A 22,171-nucleotide genomic window follows, 5' to 3' on the forward strand; every position below is an offset into this window, starting at 1 on the left:
CCCTGTAAAGGAAAGGTGATTCAAACCCTACATCCCTAATATATCATCATCTTGTTTATAGACACCAACATTATCTAAACCAGTTGCAGCACCTTAACCTCAGGAAAATTGAGAATGTTAGTGCATGCCAAGTCCCCTGCCTAAACTGCTTCACTGAGCAAGCCAGCTATACGGACCTCTAAGGTTATCTCAACATTTCATCCTTGTTTAAGATCCATTTGATTCTGTTAAAGTACATAGATTTCCACAGGCACACTGAAGATTCTTATCCAGAAGATAAAAGAAGAGAGTGAAAGAGATGTGTATATGGAAGAGAAAGGGAGAAGATGTGTTTCTGCACCTCTATATTATATCTGCTTAAACATGAAATGTCATATACAAATAACATCACCTAGTGTTAGTTGCACCATGTTAGCGCAGCTGTGCTGCTTCCAGGATTACCTGACCTACTTCACTGAACAGTTTTAGAGGTGTCAATGAGTGGTACATACAAGCATGTTGGAGATTTAAGCACACCTCCCTCTCTTGCTGAGTTTAGAGACTCTTTTATCAGTTCTGTGGTTCCTGATAATAAAGGTCATGTGGATTACTTCCTCTAGCCTCTGTTTTCAATATATAAGAGTTTGGTCAGCCCACTGGAAGCTGTCCTGCTGACCTTTGATGGTGTGTAGGGAAATGCCACCTTGAAAATTCCAAGATAGTTTCAGCTCAATATTCTTTACTACCACTAGCAGCTGAACACATAAAAACTGTTCTAAACTATTAATTGAGAATCCAGATAGTAATATGTAACTGAATTATTAATTGAAAAATAAATAAATTGGAGGAGTAGATCTGAGAAATTAAAATTAGCTACATTACCACACTTAACATGCTGGACTGAGAAGGATACAAGAAAACTGTCCCTTACAGCTTTCCACAGTGGACTTCTGTCCCCATTGTACTCAATGGCAAAGCTCTACTGACTTCATTAGTGCCATGTTTTTGCTTACAGGAGAGGTGTAGCTTTATGGATGAACTGTGAAAATGCAGAGAGACTGATAATCAGGTTTGGGGTTTATTTTTATTTTCTTTCTTAATTTAATTACTTTTTCTTTTTTTCTAGACTCCTGGAATAGTCACCCAAGGGCCCAAAGGAGACCCTGTAAGTGCAGCTTTTTTTTTTTTTTTTTTCCCCAAGGAAACTAACAAAATCAAGAGCCAATTCCTGTCATGCTATATATTCCATTCAAGCTGCTGAGATATCCAGCTTTCATTGATGTCTGTACTGTCTGCAGGACTGTGCCATATAGTTATTTTGAAGTAGCCCTTTAGCTTCAACAAAACTGTCAAAAATTTAAACTGGAAAAACACACAGAGAGAGAGTTTAGTCTAAACTGTATTACATTTGTTATTTTTTGGTGGTTTTGGTATATTTCTTCCCAGTAGGAAAAAAAAAATAAAAAAAATCTATGGACTCCACTAGCAGTATTAATTTTAGATTCTGGAATTGACCTGTTTAATATTTATAGTGTGTTTGATCAAATGTCAGCTGCAATAAGGCTCCAGCAACTAAGGAGTATTTCCATGTGTGAATTTTGTCTACTGTCTATGCCATTCCTGAATGTTCAGTTGTGGCCGTAGTTATGTTTAATAGAGAAAGTTTCCTACCACAATCACAAAGACTTTCTTACGAATGGAAGGATTTATCCTGCAATGCCCTTGCAGTTGGAGGCAAGTGCAGACATCTGTATCTGCTCTGTTTGTGTCTTTGCAGGGTTCTCCTGGGCCTCCAGGCAGAAACGGTGCCCCTGGCCCTCCAGGACAGCCAGGGAGTCCTGGAGCTCCTGGCCCCCCCGGAATCTGCCAGTCATGTCCCAGTATAAATGGAGGCGTAAGTCATCATTCAGCTTCTACTTTGTTGCTCAAAGCAAGACTGTAGGCACCTATCCCTTGCAAATTCACATGTATTTTGCTTTGAATGGTGTCTGTCTCTCATTGGTGCCTTTGAAAAACACAGCTGAGTGGTAGGTGGGGTTTTGTTGTTGTTTTGGGGGTTTGTCCATAAAATTTGGCTGGAGTGCAATTAAATCTCTGCCTTATCTTATTTTTTAAAACTTTTGGAGCCAGAGCTGATGAAGGACTTACGTAACGCAGAAATAATCTGACCAGAAAGAAAGTGTGCAGGAGGAAGTACGTCCCCTCAAGCTTAATGGTTAGGGAACTCTCTTACTTTTCTATATTTTATCCAATGCATTTTTAATAAAGAAACATTCCCAGGAGACTAGACCGAAACACAGGTCCTCTGCTTGCAGGGGAGTGCCATGTAAGTACTGTTTGTCATGCTTCCTCTTTATTTCTGGCCCACTGAATCTTACATTCTCTTCTGAAGAGTTGGGCAGACTCACCAATAGAACTAAATTTAACTGAAGGTTCTGTGCAGTTGGGTTTATTAAGGGAGCTGAGCCACAGCTAGTGCTTTGTTAAGAGATGACATTGTCTCCCATGCAATCAAGCAAGCCTAGCTTTACAAGATGGGATTGCTTTAGCACAGAACTGTTAAAAATCATATGTTAAACCAGTTGCTACTTTTGAACATAGGCCACTGTCTATAGCTTCCACTTACACTTCCCACTTCCAGGTAAGCCAAAAACTGAGGAAAGATGTCTTGATATTACTTAATTCTGGAAGGGATTACATCTGAATGACTGAGGTTCTGGGAGAGATACCCATGGATCAGTTAACCAGTATCAATGGACGTGGCCAGACAATAATATATCGAGAGAGCTACTGGGTTTGAATTGGCAGATTCAGACACAAGAGAGGATGATAGGCTTAATGTCACCCATTCCAATGCTGTATCAAAGATGTGCTGTTGAATACTGACGAGAGGGTTGATATCAGTAGCACAGGAGTCGTCTTGTACCTGGCCAGCAAAGGAGCTGGTTCCACAGTGGTTTGGGTTATCAGGCAGAACACTGCATGTATTCAACCTTTCCTGCTCAACCACCTATGTGCCATTAATACATAAACTGCGTTAATGCCATATTATTCAACTAAGTTTGCGAATATCTGCATGATAAAATCAATATATGCCAATTAAGAGGTTTACATGGAAATTCCTTGAAAAACTTACTGTAGACTTTATAATTTTCTTTTTTTTAAGCAGTATTTTATGTAAATGGGTGTGTCAAAGATGCTGTCTGCTCTCAGAAAGGCCCACAGGACATGTTTTCACTTCATGCCTTGGACTGAGCTTCCATTTGTTTCAAGATAAATTGTCAAAAGCATTGAGGCTTGGCTGCTTGGGCTCAAAAGTGATGACTGTATTTGAATTATGTGGAGTGACATAGTGAACAGGAAGGGAGAAAGGGAAAGATGGAAAATGGCATTAGGGAAAAAGTGTAATACAGTTTTCTGAGATGTGTAAGTTCCCACGCGTGAGGTAAAAAGAAATTATTTGTAATTCAGGGAAGGACAGACTTACACATAGGTAAGAGATTTTTTGCTACAAGATATTCTGAAATGAGACATTCATTAGTCACAAGTAAAAGAAATTAGGAAAATAATAATAAAAACTGTTGCATTCTTTAGTGCAACAGAAAATATTTTATCAACTTCCTTGAGTGACAACTAAGCCCAACAGAAGAGACTGATAAAGAAAATGGGGGTAAAATCTTAAAAAGAGTGAAACAATTAAGAGGAGAGAGAATGGCAATTTTTTGGTTCAGCTAAGGCCTAGCTGTCAAGATGAAAACTGGATGTGCACAGCCTAGGGAGCTAACATTACCATGACCTCAAAAGAAAGATACTGGCTGGGCTTCTCTTATGGATGATTTAAATATATGGCAGCTATATGTCAAACAAGTACTAGTCATTAGATACAAATGAGTTATTTTCATACATTTGCCATACCAATGTAAGAAAATACTTATTTGATTTGTAGCAATCACCTTTATTTTTCTTTTTTTTTTCTTTTTTTTTTCTTTCTGTTTTTCTTTATTTCTTTTACAGAGTTTTTCTCCACAGTATGACTCCTATGATGTGAAGGCCGGTGGACCTGGTATCGCTTACCCACAGGCCATTGTAAGATGATATAGCCTTTTCTCTGTCCTTTTTTTTTTTAAAGAACAAATTTTCAGCTCGTAGATTATACCTTGGATGTGTGTGTATGTATCCTGATTTTAATTTAACAAGTTAAGTTTTAATTTAATTGTTGCCTGCAAGTGGAATGCGATGTAAGGCAGCAGATTTCTTGGCAATATCATTCTAGAAAGTAACTATAGATTATCTGGGGGTTTTGCCTTTTCTCTCTCTTTGTTCTTTTTCTTACCTTCTTTTTCCTAATCTCTCTCTGATCACTTTCTTAATGCTGCCTAAACATTTACCCCTTTCTCCCTTGCATACCTTCCTCATTTATCTGCTTTGGTATTCTTCTACTAATTGCTTCCCTCCCTTCCACCACTTTTTTACCTCTTCCACTGTCTCTAATCTTCCTGTACCTATTCGGCAGCATTCTGTCTTTACTCAGTATGATACTCCATACTTGTTTACTTTTCCACAACTCAAATTTGCCTGATAACAAGTGAGCAAACCCCTCTTATAATCTTTTTTTTTTTTCATCCTAGAAAGCAGTCAAAAGCTTTTCACTTTTCTTTTTACAATTACCATTTTTTTACCCACAGCTATTCAGACTGTGTACTAAGGATGCTGTCTCTGCCCGCTAGGCCAGCCCCAAGCTTTTCGCAGTTTTTTAGTGAGATAAAGCGTGGATTACCTGAAAGAGTTATGCTATGCTATGCTTCCTGTATGAAATAAATTTGAATGTTCACCTCGTGAGTTTCCTTTTAGGCACTGGGATTTAGAGATATTCACCATCGATGACATGGAGAGTTCTTGATTCAGGCAATCTGCTATATAGAGGATGTGGTGAATTGCTATTATTTGAGATTTGCTGCTGCTTCTTTAAGCATCATTATTTTCAGTCCAATGCTGCATAACAAGGTTTGGGTATCACCTGTTGTAACATATCTAGGCAGTTCCAAGTGGATGTGTTATTTCTCAGGGTTTCATCAGATCATCTTATGAAATAAATTTTACTAATCCTGGCAGCTGTTTTTCCTGAAATATAGTTCATTATTTTCTCACCTTTATTTTAATCTGTTTATTTCTACCTTGTTCATTTGCTAATATGATCATCCATGCATTGGTCTTCTTCAAGCACCAGTTTTTTGTATTTGTTTAGTCATTTATTCATATTCAGCTCCTCACAGTTTTTGCCCACAGCTTATCATATCATCTACATTTTGTTACTTGGTGTCTTAATATGGGATGTGTTGAACCAGGCAGGTAACCGAGATACCCTTCAGTTAACTATTACAGTTACTCCTCTCTATTTTGGCATTTTTCCTTGAGGTGCTTAGTGATTTCTTGTGCTCTGACCCCCGGACTTGGGTTAAAATAACCCCAAACTTAACTGGGCACCCTAGAATATCTTCAGCCAGGATTGTCTGTATACTTTCACGTCATGTGGTCTTCTATATATTGCATCATGCAATACATGACTGCAAAGTAAGTAACAGAGCAGTTGCAGGCAGATGTGTCTAAAATCGCTAGAACTAAATAATGTTTATCATTAAAATTACATAGATTAATTTATTTATTAATTTATAAATTTCATATATCAATCTTCAACTTAAACACTTGGTTTGAATAAATATCCAAACTGAAATAATTGGGAAGAGTAATAAAATAAAAAATGCCAGCTATATAGCACCAACATTTGTCCGTGGGTGGTTACCATGCCTGGTATTTGCTCAGTCACACATCTCTCCATTACTGTCTTGCCAGTGGCTTTCCACTGCTTGTAGACTGATTTTGTACTTTATATCACAGTTTCTCTTTACTTGCTCATATAACCTCCACATATTGTTGTCTTTGTCTCTTTCCACCAGTACACATGTTCTAACCAAAATATGCTCATTTGTTCACAGTCTGGAGGTGCTGGCAGCAAGCAAATGTCATACCTAACTATCAGTTTATCTCCTCAGCGTGCACCTTGAAAAAAAAGTCTTGTTTGGTTATAGCCATATGTCTAATCAATTGATTGCAATTGATGAGTTGATGGCTCTAATTCATGTTGAATCCAGATTTATTTTATACCAAATGAGTTCTAACAATTAACAGCAAGGGACTCCTCGTATTTACACATTGAAGGCAACCTGATTTACCCAGACACTAACTGCTCTGCCACTAGGTGTACTTCTTGTCCTACAAAACAGCAAATATTACAATGATTTGCTTTTTTAGACAAAAGACAATCTGTGAACTAATATTAACATGGTATATTTGTACTATAGTAGTATATCCTACTACATATACTAGCATAGTATAGCAATACTGTTCATCTTGTATTATGAAAATTAGGTTCACATAACATCTGCAATACATGACCAATTCTGACACAATATGGCAATATCCCATGAAACGCATTATGTGCAATATTAAGCTACAGAATATACTGCCAGTACTGCAGCACAGGGTGATTCTCATGTAATTCATAGACTTCAATTGTTTTGGCTCTATCAAACCCATGAAGAGTTTAATTTCACAAAACCTTTTTTTTAAAAGACCCACATATAGCTGCAGGAAACCGTTGTGCTAATATTAAAATGTTTTCTGTTTTGCAGTATCAAATGCTTTTGTGGTTGTTGCTACAGGAAGTAGAAAGATTAGCACTCTTCCCAAATTGAGAATTTCCTTAGTAATATGTTACTCCCTTTTTACCAGTTAAAATAAGGAACAGTATTACTGATTTGAGTTAAACCATATGTATATTGAGGTTTCATCCTCTAAGTCCTTTGGTTAGTGCGGACATCATTTATTTCTTATGGCTTAGTACTATTAAAGTTCAGAAAAGATTTCACTGGTGAAAATGCTTGCCTTTCTGACAGTAACAAAAATATGGCCTTAATTCAGTATACCTGTAAGTTCTAAGAAGTCTAGGGTCATAAACAGGGTTTATCATACAACCATCTTCTCATGGCTTGTATATGTATATGTAATATAGCTCCTGAATGCAGGTGAGAAATTTTAAAATTAGTTTTAGAAAGCAAAATCTGGCATCAATAGACTAGCAAGCAATTTTATCAGTACACTTTGGCTCCACCAGTGAAGATATAGTGTTAGGCTAATAAAGCTCAGTTACATGGCAGAGATGCTGAAGCTCACTTACTCTGTTTAGCAGATTAAGAGTTCCACTTATCTATTCTTCCAGTTTAGGTAGCTGAAAAGCTGAGTTGTGAGCATCCTTCTGGGGGTCTAGAGAATGGGAATAGTGACTCAAAAGAAAAAATTAGAGCTTTGAAAATATCTTTTGGAGTATGTTAGCTAAGGCTGCAAAGAGAAATATATGCAGCAATGTGTATATATACTGCTGTTTCTTTTTTACTGCACCAAATACATGTCACCTTGGATTTTTCTCTGTACTAATATGTAAACATATATTTCACAGTTATTGGTGACTATTGCAACTACATGAAGCTTTATAACTACATTACATTAACGTAATGACTATTTTTTTAATCTACACTATAGACCGGCTTCCCAGGACCCCCTGGCCCCAGTGGCCCCCCTGGCCCACCTGGTCATGCAGGTCCCCCTGTAAGTAAAATTAATCTTTTCATAATCATCTCATATTCCTTCTCCTTTTCTCTGTCATAAATGTTAGGTACATCTTCAACTGATAAATCTAGATACCATGCTGAAGAATTTTATGGATAAAAGTCATCTTCTGTTAATTGGCCTGTTCCATCTATGCACCACCAAGACCCAATGGCCGAGGGCTATATACTGTGCTTGCTTAAATCCATTTGTTCCCCTGAGCTTTCTGCAATCCTGTAGGGTGTCAGCTAATGTTGTCTTAAGACATGCCACTGCCTATCAGCCTCTGTTAACATTCCCAAATGTTTATTTATACAAAAATTTAACAGGACATAAAGGAAAGTGGGAATCCTAATACACATTCAGTGAACAGACAAACAGTCTGAGTTTTTTTTGATGTAAATCTCCTTTTAAAGGAGTAGTTTTAATTCTTTTTTCATAGAGGCATATTCTGCTTGGTTCTGCTAATTTCACCTTTAGTCCTTTGTTGACAGTTCTGACTATCATTTTCTTTACAATTATGAAATTATTATAAAATATAGTAGCACCATGGAATGATGCATGTCATTGTTCACATTTCAACTGTTTTTTTGCCACATTATAGGGCTCTGCTGGATACCAAGGTTCCCCTGGAGAACCAGGACAACCTGGCCCTCCTGTACGTATACTTTACCTATCACTATATATTAAAGGTATGACCTTACAAGCATGAATCTGTGTCATCACTGGAGTGGATTGAAATTTTACAGTTCATCCTGTCTGTTTACTATCATGCATGTCAAATGTACAAGTATTTTATGATACCTAATGCATTTTTAATTTGAAAGAGACTTAATATTTTTTATTATTACAGTTAATATTAATTATTTTTCTACAGGGACCTCCAGGCCCTGTTGGAATGATAGGCCCAGTTGGTCCACCAGGAAAAGATGTAAGTTCACTATTATTCATCCATTAATTAATAAATGGGAAGAAAGAAAATTCATTAAATGGTAAGACAGCAGATTAAATCTCAATTAATTTCTCAATTTGACAACACCACTATAATAAACTAGATTTGGCTTACATTAGGTATAACTGTCCATTCCAAAAAAGTTTCAATTTTAGCAGGCAATTTGATTGACAAAATTTTTTTAAAAAGAAAACCTAAGCATGAAATATGCTATTTTGATCTGGTGCAAAATAAATTAGCAGTTATAAAGAAAAGCAGACAATAGTGGTAGTTGCCCATTCCCTTCAAATCTTGCTTTGAGAGTTAAGGCTGTTAAAACCATCTTTTGTGTCACAGCTGGGAGTCCTAAATAGGTATAGTACAAGGTGAGACAAGCAGCTAAAGTTTTTGTCCATTTTGAGTGTTTCACCGTGAAAAATAAGTTTTCTGTGATCATCTCTTCCTAAAAGTTGGCTTGATATAAATCACATATTAACCAAAATCTTGTTAAAAATTGATTTTATAAATTCTGGCAACTGTTTTTCAGAAGGCAGTCATACAGTGAACCGTCACCCTGCTATAATTTTCCTGACTGTCTTTGGTGGAAGTTTCACCTGCTTATTCCAACCTGCCTCGATCTGCTAGGACTGGTTCTTTACCAATAACTGAAGGAACAACAAAACGGTAAAAAAAATTTACTTTCTTTCAATAGGGAGAACCAGGAAGACCAGGCAGAAATGGAGACCGTGGAATCCCTGGATTACCGGTATGGAAAAGCCCCCAGTAACAATGGTCTTCTAATCAAAGGTTTTGTTTTCCCATTTTAAGTTAGTCAAGTGAACATGACACACAATGAAGATTGGCTTGTGCCCTTCACACAGTATGTGATTTATTAAACTTTCTATATTTGTGTGTTTAGGGTCACAAGGGACACCCTGGCATGCCTGGGATGCCTGGGATGAAAGGTCAACGAGTAAGTATTGAGTATATCGAGTATAGCTGAGTCTGTTACTCCAGTCAAATTATGGTGTTGCACTGTTGTGCTCTTTCAGTCGTCAATTCCCAGCTAAAGAGACTGAATCACAGAATTAAAGGCCAATTTCTGGACAATGTAATCTGACCATCCAGAAGAAAGACTGTTAAATTTTATCTAGTTACCTCAGTTGTAGAGCTCCATCCCAAAAGCTGGGCTGAAGCATGCTTTCCAGAAAAGCATCCACTGTTAACTAATTGCTGTGGAGAAATGGAGGCTTCAGAATTTTCTTTCAAAAAGTGTTCCAATAGCTGATAGCACTCCTTATTAAAAATATGGCCCTCTATTTGAGTTTGACTTGAAGCTTAATATTTTGCCAAGAGGAATCACATTTTCCAGAATGCAAGAGGAGTACTACTCACAGATATGGTCTTCCTTTCCCACAGGGTTTTGATGGAAAAGATGGTGCCAGAGGGGACAGCGGTGCTCCTGGTCCAAAGGTAGAAAACTATAGTGTCATCTTTGTAATAGATAGAGTAATACCCTCCATCATTTGCTATATAGCTATGCTTTGCATATTACACAATTACAAAAATCCACTTAACATTAAAGAAACTCATTGAATATCTCCATGACAAGAATGAGAATCATTCCAAAGGAGTTAGACTTTCTGAACCACACCATGTCCCAGTTTTCCAGCCATTATAAAGCTGAGATTACAAAATGAAAGGACATGCCTGGATCATCTGACTTTATTGCATAATATTAAAGGACCAAGTCTTCCTGATTTTTTTTTTTCCTGTTTAAATATTTTGTTCTGGCACTTGTTTAGTCTTCTCAGACCTCACAGACCTCAGTTCATGCTGAGGAAATTCAGCACCACACAGAAAGGGGCAATGGATTAGGCAGTCTTGTTTCTATGTCTCTTCCCCTTGAATATAAAGCAAAAAATTCTCTTACCAATGTTAATTCTGTCATTGGTGTTTTCTTTCCATAACAGGGTGAAACTGGTCTTCCTGGAGCAAACGGATCACCGGGCCAACCGGTAAATACGTGTACCCTGTAGTATTTAAATGGAAGTGCCAATGGCACATCCTGGTTAAGTGAGTTACTCATCTTTCTTTTAACTTTAATTACCCCACCACATGCATTGAACAATACTGAGATATGCAAATAAGAGCAATGTCTCTTTGCTCAGCCATATTATTTTGGAAGCCATTTAACAAGTTTGTTTTCTTATGTTTTCTAGGGACCGAGAGGTCCAGCTGGCGAAAGAGGAAGACCTGGGAATCCTGGTGGCCCTGTGAGTAATTGCAGCTGTTGTTCTTATCCAGAAGCGGCACATATTTTGTTTCAGTATGTTGAGAATTCCCTGCTTCATAGATTTACCTTAAAACAGTTGTAATGCAAAGGATTAGAAAACTATATAGCATCAGTAAAATCATACATGAAAACTTTTCAGTCCCCAATTAAAGACGTAACGCTTATAACTCACATGTTCACCATCTTATTTTCTATTTCCTTTTTTTAAATGAATAGATTACACTTTGAGGGAGAGTTAGTGTTTCAGCATAAGCTCAGGTTGAGCCAAGAGCAATAGGGAGGAGGAGTGGAAGCAAAGGGCAGCAACAGAAGGTAGAGGGAAAAAATGCAATCTCAGAAGTTAAATTGCAGGAAAAAGATAAAATTACTCTTTGACTGAGATTAGGGAGTACATTCTTTGCTTTGGAGGAAGTCGTAGTTGATAGCATCCAACACAATCAACAAAGCACAGCTAAAGTATCATAACCAGCAACTTGTTCGTACAAACACTACATAACCTGAGCAGCGGACCTGGTCTAACATGTCTAAAAGACAGGCAACAGGATTTAAGTCACACCACTGTTAGAGTTTTGGAGTGAAATTTTAGTCTCTCATGTGAATTAGAAGTAACTGTTACTTTGAAATATACATCTATTGTGATCTTATTTATTTAACCTTAAGAACTGTCCACACAGATGATGCTTCGTAACTGTTATTTCCTTAAGAAATGTAATAAGAATACATTTTTGCATCTTTCTGTCTCATCATTACAGTACAAGTCATGCAAGGCATTGGATATTCCTTCACAAAATATTTAGTTAATTATTTTAGAGTTTCACAGTTGAGGAATCCTTGGGTCTCGGTCAACTAAGTGGGAATGTACAGACACAAAAAGATGGTCTGTGTGTCATGGGCTTTAAAACATGTGGGTTCTGTGTCCAGGTTAGTGCTCTGTACCCAACACCTCTCTTCTTTCTGTAGGGTGCCCATGGCAAAGACGGAACCCCAGGAGCAGCAGGCCCACCTGTAAGTTGACTTACAGATGTTTGACTTTAAGTGTTTGTGTTGCTGAAGTCTACTTACTTCTAGCAGATGTTCTGCAGTGCCAGCAAACCTGAGACTGGGGGTGCACTGATTTAAGAATGAGCATTTTATTTAATTATATTTCATAACTGTGTTGGTCAAGGTACTTGAAGCATACAGTGCAATAGGAGAGCTTTAACACTGTAAATCAGAAACTGCATAAATCCAAAGCCAGATTATTCTCTGACAACATATAGATAGATAGAATTGCTGTTTTCTATGCAGATCAAATTTTGAATGGACTTAGCAAATACATTATTTAGCTGTCTGAGGTGGACAAAAGTTTTTCTTTCCCATCTGCCTAGAAACCTGAGTGTGTCCACTTGTATGTGTAACAGCTATGTTGGCTTTTTTTTTTCTCCTACACTTTTTTATAATTGGAACAAATTTTAAACATTTTTTATAACTTAATCTTTTTAATGATAGCTTTCATGTTTTTTAAATTTACAACACAGAAATTTAGCTGAACATGTAAAAGTCAGGGTAACTAAGACGTAGGTGTGATATTTTAGGGCTAGCCAGACTTCATCTTCTGCAGCATGATGTATATTTGCTATTTTGCCAGGTGTTTCCTTACTCAGAGAAATATCCCATAATCAGACATTTTTTTTAACTTAAGATTAATTCCATATGGCTTTTACCTTTTGCATTAATAGTATTTCTTTCACTTTTAAGGGTCCCCCAGGTCCCCCTGGAACTGCAGGATTTCCAGGCTCTCCAGGTTTTAAGGTATTCAGCTAAAGATGCATACCAATATAGGATTTGGTCCTTTCTCTAGTTAGGCAGCTTATGTCACTATACATCTTTATTTTATGAGTCCTCCTTTTTCTGGCTGTTATTACATTGTTTGCAAGCCTGGAACTCATGTGTTTTCATATGCAGCATGAGACAAACCCTATCCTCATCGCCTTCATGAATACCCACCCCAAAACACCACTAAGTGGTAGACCCAATGCTTTATGTTGCATTATGGGAGGGGCTCAAGTGAACTTCCCACAACTAGAGGAGCTGTGCAGCATGTGCTGGCTGGAGTCCATGGGTAACTCGTACTTCAGCACCAGGGTCACTGTGCTTATTTGGCTCTTGCACTTAGGTGATGATGGTGGTAACCTTCTTCCCAAATCATGCAAAGATGCCACAGTAGAGGAAGAAATTATGACGCTAATACTGATTGCCCTGGAGACAAGACTCAAATGCACTCATTTCTCCCTTTACTGTTTTTCTGTAGGGTGAAGCTGGTCCTCCTGGTCCTGCTGGTTCTAGTGGTAGTCCTGGAGAGAGAGGAGAACCTGGTCCTCAGGGAAATGCTGGGCCACCCGGGCCTCAGGTACATAAATACCACATGGGAACTGAGAAATGTTGTGCCACCTGCTCTTCACAAAGCCCTACACGTCCTTTGGTTTAGTCCTAGGTTAGCAGCATTGGTTATTTATACTTTTTTTTTTTCAGGGCCCTCCTGGAAGAGCTGGAAGCCCTGGCAACAAGGGTGAAATGGTGGGTACTTTTCATATCATTGTCTATTGTTGTGCTGTGTTGGTGAAGGTCACTGTTTGGGCTGGGCAGAGTCCAACGATGCTATGCTTTCTTCATCCCTGTCTGCCATTCACTCTCTACAGGGACCTGCTGGTGTTCCTGGTGCTCCTGGTCTGCCAGGAGGCCGTGGTCTTCCTGGTCCTCCAGGTACAAGTGGAAGCCCTGGAGCAAAAGGCACTCCGGTGAGTTACTAATATGCACTACACTGGTTGTTCAAACAAATATGGTGAAAGTTGTTCTGATACCATTAAAAAAACCCCGTTGAATTCATCCTATTCACTTGAGATGGTCTAAAAAATTATTTTATAATAACAATGGGCAATTATTTTTCTAAATATATATTTACCTTTCACACATTTATATATTGTTATATATAAAAATATACACAAATATGATAATATTTATTTGCTTTCCTAAATTATCTATCAATTCAGAAACACCCAACAAAAAATAATAGCTTGTTGAAAATGGCTACATTAGACAAAATCTGTTGTTTTGAAATCCTAATTTCACCTGTTTAAATTCCCACGGGCTGAGTCCACAGTCCACTGCATGTAGGGAGTTGTAGCTATTCTTATACTGTCATTTACCCCAGCAGGATCTTTCCTGGCAGCCTTACACCACACGTAGTTCTTTGCCAGAGAAAATACTCAGGGACTTCAAGCAAAAGTCTCAATGATGTCTGAAATAGCTCAGAAACAGATGTAAAATTTTACTCGGTGATGTTTAAGATTGTATCACTTCTTTCTGTTACTGGATTTTTAAGGAGCCCCATGCATTCCACATCCAGGTTCAACCAGTGCATGCTAATTCCTTTGCAGAATGTAAAATAATAAAAATGAGTCAGTAATTTGAAAGTTACAATGTCTACTTCTTAATATTTTAGTACATCTGATAGCTCTAGAATAATACCCTGTTGCAACCCATGATTTTAAAGGGATTTTCTCCTGTTTAGGGAGAACCTGGTAAGAATGGTGCAAAAGGAGAGCCAGGCCCAAAAGGCGAGCGTGTAAGTAATTTTAAAATGCATTCAGAGGCTTCTTCCAAGGAAGTCTGAACCCTGAATCATTCCCCATACAAAACTCAGTGGAGGTTTTTTTCGAGACTTCTAACTTCACTGGCGGGCTTTTTTGTTGTTGTTGTCAGGGTGAAAACGGCACCCCAGGAGCTCCTGGACCTCCTGGTGAGGAAGGCAAAAGAGGTGCAAATGGTGAACCTGGCCAGAATGGTGTACCTGGTACCCCTGGAGAAAGGGTAAGCTGCTGTAGATGACCATGCACTCGAGGTACATTTTGAGTTCATATAGAGACAGCAAAATCTGGTGTTCAAAATATTTTGAGGAGAAATTTGGCTCCATATCTGTTCTCAGCAAATTCCAGATGTGAAACTGGATTACAAAACTGGGGAGAATTCTTATCTAGTTCCTCATCTGAATTGCAGCACTTGAATCTATCTCAGTCTGAAAAAAAATAATTTCTTTCATTTTTTGATACTGAAGAAGCACTGATCTTATATACCTGGAAGTTTTATCAAAAAGTTTGTGCTGAAAAGCAACGAAAAACTGTGAGAACTACATGGCGGGAAAAAAAAAAATAAAAATACAAATTTCAAAATTACTTCTCAGTTAACAAAAATGAACGATCAATCACAAATTTCAGCTCTGGAAAGTGAGATTAACACCAATTCTTCTACATTCAGGATATGTCTTTATGTCAACATCTTTATTGTCAATAGATCTTAAATGTTAATAAAAACAATGTTGTCAGGATGTCTTCTATGGTAAAATATCTTTACGGCCAACAGGTTTTTTGGCTAGCAGATTCGATAACTTTCCAAAGAGCATTCTTACAAAGAAATTCCTGAATTGATATTTTTCAACAAAATAAATAGCAACATACTTAGATATTTCAGATTTCTATTCCTATCTGAACCAAAGGAAATTGTGCTCATCTATTTATAACTCCTAATTTAATAATTGATTGCAGTATTTGCTGAAGCTATGAGGAAACCAAAGATGCACAGTGAACAAATGAATCATATTAAATATATAAATGGGGCTGCAAATTAAATTTTAAAATTCAAATTTCTTGTAAGTAATGAAGATAGTAGTAAATATAAATATTACAACAATACAATAGAGCTCTTCTCAGTATTGAATTAGAAGAAATAATTATTCAAGACTGAATGTGTTGTTTTATTTTTGATATGAATTTAGAAAACTCATAAATAAAGTAACTAATGCAGGGCTGGTTAAAAATAATGGAGGACAGGCTATGATTTCAACAGCAGGGTTATATCCAAAGAGAAAATAATTCTGTAGACTTCCTTGCTACAGTGAAATGTCATTTCCATCTATTTCTTTCCTTAATTTTCATAATAATATGTCTAATGGTAAGTAGTTTAGAAAAAAATCATACAATTGCCATTACCTAAGTCATATTGCCTACGATCCATATTTTGTTCTTTTATTTGGCAGGGCTCCCCCGGTTTCCGTGGCTTACCCGGTAGCAATGGACTTCCAGGTGAAAAGGTATAAGTCTTCCTCTAAAAAAGACCCCAAACTTCTGGAGCATCCATGTGAACTTGAATGGACAATTTCAGATTCATTATGATGCTGATTCCCTTGCTCTGAATTTCAACATCTCTTTTTTAGGGTCCTGCAGGCGAACGTGGTAGTCCAGGTCCTCCTGGCCCCAGCGGACCCGCAGGAGAGCGTGGACAAGATGGAGGCCCAGGTCTTCCCGGAATGAGAGTAAGACAGGACGTTTCCAAGAAAATGTGATAAACTCTGCTAGAGATGCCTCATCTGAGCTGATACAACAGAGGAGTCCACTTAGAAAATTTTTCTATTAATTCCTTAAAGTAAAGTAGACTACATATATTCATAGTGCAATAGATAACGGTGCAGAGACACGGGGCATTTAGAGAACATCTGTCACAAGAGAGTGAGGAAACTTGGATGAAGCTGAACATGCTCCCCAGTTCTCAGAGTTTGCCATGCACTGCCATGAGATGCAGCTTTAATGTGAATTAGCATCGGATGATTTTCTGTATTATCTATTTACATTTTAGCAGATTTTATAATTTATTATAAAATGCACTGTTTATTATCTTTAAGATGTATTTGGGTTATTGTATTTAAATAGATTTATATTTAAATTATTACTTAAACAGGCTTAAATTTAACATTTAAATAATTAAATTGTACATTAATTTAAATATTTCAATATACTTAAATATTGTATTTATTACTTATTATTTCCAATTACAACAGATAGGCTGTTGGTCAGATTTTCATAGCACATATCAAGAAGATTTTCAGAGATAAACTATTGCGTAATATGTACAGGATGTAACAACATTCTGAGAGCTGTATTAAGAACTAGCAACTGCCAACAACAAATGCCTTGAAGTTCAAAAGTCAGCCTGACTGCAGGCTTCTGGGAGCTAAACAAGATTTTATTGGAAATGAAAATGAATTACTTAAAATATAACAAAAATAATGTTTAAAAATATAGAACAAATTAACTAAAATATGTTATAAAGATACTTAGTCAAAATTGTTTCATTCCTTGATTTTTATGATCTGAAATTAGTTTTCTTCCCAAATAATGAAAGAATACAATTTTTGTGCACATTGATTAATGTTCAATGCCTCTCAGAGAAAGCAATAAGCTCCTAACAAAATAATTTGTTAGCTTTCTCTGATTTTTCCCCTTAATGGGATGGGGGGAAATGGGAGGAGTTTTAATCTTTATTAAAGAGGGTAAAATCAAGCAAGTAGTTTAAAATGTATTTGTATATATTTATATTTATGTACATGTCATGATTTAATCCCAGCTGGCAACTAAGCCCCACACAGCTGCTCGCTCAGTCCCCCCTGGTGGGATGAGGGAGAGAATCAGAGGAGTAAAAGTAAGAAAACTCGTGGGTTGAGATTAAAACAGTTTAATAGGTAAAGCAAAAGCCGTGCACGCAAGCAAAGCAAAACAAGGAATTCATTCACCACTTCCCATGGGCAGGCAGGTGTTCAGCCATCTCCAGGAAAGCAGGGCTCCATCACGGGTAATTGTTATTTGGGAAGACAAACACCATCACTCTGAACATCCCCCCACCTCCTTCTTCTTCTTCTTTTTCCCCCAGCTTTATATGCTGAGCATGACATCATATGGTCTGGGATACCCCTTTGGCCAGTTTGGGTCAGCTGTCCCAGCTGTGTCCCCTCCCAACTCCTTGTGCCCCTCCAGCCTTCTTGCTGGCTGGGCATGAGAAGCTGAAAAATCCTTGACTTAGTCTAAACACTACTGAGCAACAACTGAAAACATCAGTGTGTTACCAACATTCTTCTCATACTGAACCCAAGACATAACACTGTACCAGCTACCAGGAAGACAATTAACTCTATCCCAGCTGAAACCAGGACAGTATTGCAACTTAATACTACACATTTTAAACTGAAGAATAACGTTTTTTTTTTTTCCTTCGATTGCAGGGTTTGCCTGGAATTCCAGGAAGCCCTGGAAGTGACGGGAAACCTGGCCCTCCAGTATGTACATTGTGCAGATACTTTATACTAGTCCTCCTACTGACCTTACCCTCATCCCACAGTATCTACATGACAGGTTGTTATCACAGTCTGATTAATTGTCTCCTTTTTGTTTGTTTTATTTACCAGAGCACTTGATATCCTGTCTCATTGTAATAACATTCTGTAAATCTTGTAATTTATTTAAAATACAGATTATACAGAAGCTTAGTTGAAATACAAAACACGTAATAAATTTTGAATGATAATGTCTCTAGCCCTCACTATTTAATAGTCATGGATATTCATTTATTTCACCTAACAGATGCCATGTCTTCATTTCTTTTTTGCTTATTCCAGGGAAGTCAGGGTGAATCTGGCCGCTCTGGTCCACCTGGCCCTCCAGGCCCACGTGGTCAACCAGGTGTAATGGGTTTCCCTGGTCCTAAGGGCAATGAGGTGAGTGGGGTTTCTCCACCTCTCCTGTGCTTATGCTTGATCATTCAAATGTTAAAATAAATTGCTCTGTAGTGGGGCTATCTCATGCTGCAGCTTTAGGTTATTGTATACTGATCAGAACAAGTATTCTAAATGTGATCTTTCTCTTTTGTAAGGGTGCACCAGGCAAGAATGGAGAAAGAGGCCCTGGTGGACCACCTGGAACACCTGTAAGTTTCATTAACATTTTGTTTTATAATATAATAATGACATAATTAATAATAACTTGGTGAGTCATGTAAAAATTATATCAACTCATAACCATACCCTAATTTTGTCTTTGTATAGGGTCCTGCTGGGAAGAACGGTGATGTTGGCCTCCCAGGTCCTCCTGGACCTACTGTAAGTGTGGTAGTCCCATAAGAGGCAATTATCGATTATTGCCGAGATGGTCTGGCATCTACAGATAGAGACTGTGAATTTAGGGGAAGGAAAATATTTTTAATGATATAAAGAAAAGAAATCTCCTTTTATGAAGACAAATAAAAGAGCTAATCTTTGCCATTATTTTAATAAATTAATACTCAAAACTTTGTTAGGAGAGATCTGAGTTGGGTAGACCTGGTATAAGTTGAAATGAAAAGTCAATTTAGAGCTCTTGGGGACCTACCACCTTTTCAAATTGAAGCATATTACTGCTCCCTTTATAGCATGTCAGACTAGCATCAAGTATAAATGTGTCTGCTGAATCTAACACAGTGAGTGAAAAGAACAAATACCAGAACACCAAGATACATTAGTCTTTGGGGTTGTGCAGTATTGTCATCTGATGACAATAAGGAGGCATAGATTAGAGGTGATGTGGAGGTGTTTATACACTGAAATGATCTCGGACAATTTTTTTTTTTTTCTCTTTTGTTTGATTCTAGGGTGCTTCTGGGGAGAGAGGAGAACCAGGACCATCAGGTCCACCCGGCCTCCAGGTGCTGTGTGTTTATTGTTTATTGGTTTCTGCTTCTTCTTAATAGACTAACACACACAGACAAAAAGGAGGCATCTAAATGTTTTCATTAGGGTGCATGTCATCATATTTTGAAGTAAGACAGATCAACTGCTTGACAAAAGTTACTGCTTTATATTTCATAATTGCAAACCAGATGGCTAGCCCAGTAGATTCTGTCACATAAAACCTGTAACTATCAAATTAGCACCTCCTCCTTTGTAAAGGATTGGAATGAGTTGAGTACACATCTTTGTGTCAAAAAAATTTGCTAGATAGGAAAATGCATAGTTTATCTACAAAACATGGATGATAATACTGTTCCTTCATGCAGGGATTGCCTGGTGGACCAGGACCAGCTGGAGAGAATGGAAAGCCTGGAGAACCAGTAAGTAGTAATTCCTTTTTTTTTTTTTTAAGTAACAAAAAATACATGAGTTCTTCCTAGATTACATTTCCAAATTCAGACAGCTATCAGCACTCTGCAGAGCAGAGAAGTCTGATTTTAGGGATTACACGTGAGAGAAACAGAGTGCCAACCACAATGCAGATTTACTAAGTAAAATGCATGGATAACTTGCATTTATTTTCTCATAAACAGGGGCCAAAAGGTGATATTGGAGGACCTGGATTCCCAGGCCCTAAGGTAAATCATACAGCAACATTTCTATAATGACATGAATGAATTAACAACTATGAACCTGAAAACAAAGAATAACGTGGTTTTTTGTCACAGGGTGAAAATGGTATCCCAGGTGAACGTGGTGCACCAGGTCCTCCAGGACCTCCTGGAGCAAGAGGTGGGCCAGGTCCTGCTGGCTCAGAAGGTGCTAAGGTACCCACAGACCTGCTTGCTTTCCTGCTTTTATGTCTACCATTCAGGTTAATTTTTTTTTTCTTTTCTAATTAGTTTTTGTTACTGTTTAGGGTCCTCCTGGACCACCTGGTGCAGCTGGAGGCACAGGGCTGCCTGGCTTACAGGGAATGCCAGGAGAAAGAGGAGCTTCTGGAAGTCCTGGACCAAAAGGGGATAAGGTAACACACCCACACTCTGCCAATTTTATGCTAATTTAGTGGTAGCTTCCCACAAGGCACTGGGTTTGTTCATGTCTTCACTTTTGGCCTGATTTCAGAGGTGCTGACTGTGTAGCAGTAGCATTGATTTAGCTGTGTGATACGGGTCCTATATGTAAAAACATACAGGATTTTTCACCTGGTTTAATATATGCTAGATATTTTGCTGTGCTAGATCTCTTGGGGAAGGGGTACATCAAAGCAGTTCTAGTGAAGCTAATAAACAATGAGAATAGTTCATTACCATGGGCAAACACTTTGGCATAGACTCCATTTTGAGTTAATTTGGGGTTTTTTTCCATCAAAGCGTTCAGTATCTGATGCTGAATACTGGGCAGAATGTCATCCCCAGTTTTAGATTTATATTATAACAATAAGGAAATCTGGTTATTGAGAGACCCTCAGTATGAGATCCTCTCCTCAGTAATGTTTTAATTCTTCTTTCCGCCCTGCCTTATGCTTGTCTAATGCTTGATTTTTGCTTATGCTTTTTATTTCTTATGCTTGCTAGGGAGAACCTGGTGGCAAAGGTGCTGATGGCATTCCTGGTGCAAGAGGAGAGAGAGTGAGTCGTCTTTAAACATCTAGCAGTTTATCAGTTAGCTTCACATAGTCTACACTTGGAACATAAGTAAACTTACACTGAATAAGTACTGTCTAGGAGACGTGAAGTAGTAATCCCATTGTATTTCATTCCAGCAATGCAAATCTGGTTTCATAATCTAAATTAGACTTATACTAGTTTTTGTGATTACAGCTGCTTGGGTAGATGGAATAGAATTTTTTTGCAAGTAGAAGATTACAATTAATTGGGAAAATGTTTTTGAGGGAAAGCACCAGTACAAAACTAGAGAAAATGTTACTAGCTTCCTAAATCTAGCTGACTGATGAGAAAAATGCTGGTTATAATGAAGCACAAAAAGACATTATGATAGTAAGTGTTCTCATACACATTACTTCTACAGATACTATATATAATATATTTATATATCTATATAGCATATACACATAAAACAGACACTTGAAATATACATGTGTATCTAATGAGTACATCCAAGCAGTATATACATCAAAATAACAAGGGATGACAAATACAAAAAATGCAGCTTGTGTAAGTTGGAGGAAGTGTAAAAAACGTATTTCAAACCATTAGATACACATTAAATTCTCAAGAAAGAAAAAAGTCAGGGAGCTAGTCAAGAGATGGTGGACATATACTGAAGAAATGTGGACCAATTATTTATATGAAAAAAGTTAGGGCAATAGATAACTTTGATTGTCTACCATTGAAAGAGACCTATTAACTTCATGTGGTTTTGGATTAAGTTTAGATGGTGGGGGGAAAAAAATAAAGAGGATCAATCAATTGGAAATCTCTCATGTCAGAAAATGGTGTGATCTCAGTGTCACTCCAAAAAGTAGTGTGCAACAACACACTGGCATTGTAGACTTACTTCCACTTAAGTATCTTTAGCAACCTGTTTACACTGAAACATAGATGCTACTGCTCAAAATAGAGGAATTAACATTGTCATATTTTGATACAAAATATATTATTTTCTAATTCTTCAGGGTAATGTAGGTCCCATTGGTCCTCCTGGTCCTGCCGGCCCACCTGGAGATAAGGTAAAGCATCCGCCGTAATGATGTTTGATACTGTAAAGAGTCACG

General features: G+C 37.6%; 1 protein-coding gene across 1 annotated transcript in view; it reads left to right on the forward strand.

Annotated features, from left to right (window-relative positions):
- The window catches only part of COL3A1 (collagen type III alpha 1 chain), a 53,309-nt gene that overhangs the window by 18,857 nt on the left and 12,281 nt on the right, over positions 1 to 22,171 (forward strand). Inside the window, exons 3-33 of the mRNA XM_075027973.1 lie at positions 1,106 to 1,144; positions 1,757 to 1,873; positions 3,994 to 4,065; positions 7,576 to 7,641; positions 8,246 to 8,299; positions 8,519 to 8,572; positions 9,285 to 9,338; positions 9,492 to 9,545; positions 9,992 to 10,045; positions 10,546 to 10,590; positions 10,795 to 10,848; positions 11,829 to 11,873; positions 12,606 to 12,659; positions 13,159 to 13,257; positions 13,380 to 13,424; positions 13,547 to 13,645; positions 14,419 to 14,472; positions 14,610 to 14,717; positions 15,940 to 15,993; positions 16,117 to 16,215; positions 17,956 to 18,009; positions 18,349 to 18,447; positions 18,603 to 18,656; positions 18,775 to 18,828; positions 19,356 to 19,409; positions 19,761 to 19,814; positions 20,028 to 20,072; positions 20,163 to 20,261; positions 20,354 to 20,461; positions 21,012 to 21,065; positions 22,073 to 22,126. Coding sequence (XP_074884074.1) covers positions 1,106 to 1,144; positions 1,757 to 1,873; positions 3,994 to 4,065; positions 7,576 to 7,641; positions 8,246 to 8,299; positions 8,519 to 8,572; positions 9,285 to 9,338; positions 9,492 to 9,545; positions 9,992 to 10,045; positions 10,546 to 10,590; positions 10,795 to 10,848; positions 11,829 to 11,873; positions 12,606 to 12,659; positions 13,159 to 13,257; positions 13,380 to 13,424; positions 13,547 to 13,645; positions 14,419 to 14,472; positions 14,610 to 14,717; positions 15,940 to 15,993; positions 16,117 to 16,215; positions 17,956 to 18,009; positions 18,349 to 18,447; positions 18,603 to 18,656; positions 18,775 to 18,828; positions 19,356 to 19,409; positions 19,761 to 19,814; positions 20,028 to 20,072; positions 20,163 to 20,261; positions 20,354 to 20,461; positions 21,012 to 21,065; positions 22,073 to 22,126 — 2,049 coding nt within the window. The remainder of the gene's footprint in view (positions 1 to 1,105; positions 1,145 to 1,756; positions 1,874 to 3,993; positions 4,066 to 7,575; positions 7,642 to 8,245; positions 8,300 to 8,518; positions 8,573 to 9,284; positions 9,339 to 9,491; positions 9,546 to 9,991; positions 10,046 to 10,545; positions 10,591 to 10,794; positions 10,849 to 11,828; positions 11,874 to 12,605; positions 12,660 to 13,158; positions 13,258 to 13,379; positions 13,425 to 13,546; positions 13,646 to 14,418; positions 14,473 to 14,609; positions 14,718 to 15,939; positions 15,994 to 16,116; positions 16,216 to 17,955; positions 18,010 to 18,348; positions 18,448 to 18,602; positions 18,657 to 18,774; positions 18,829 to 19,355; positions 19,410 to 19,760; positions 19,815 to 20,027; positions 20,073 to 20,162; positions 20,262 to 20,353; positions 20,462 to 21,011; positions 21,066 to 22,072; positions 22,127 to 22,171) is intronic.

Source organism: Buteo buteo, chromosome 5 (genome assembly GCF_964188355.1).
Source record: "Buteo buteo chromosome 5, bButBut1.hap1.1, whole genome shotgun sequence".
NCBI classification, from domain to species: Eukaryota; Metazoa; Chordata; class Aves; order Accipitriformes; family Accipitridae; genus Buteo; species Buteo buteo.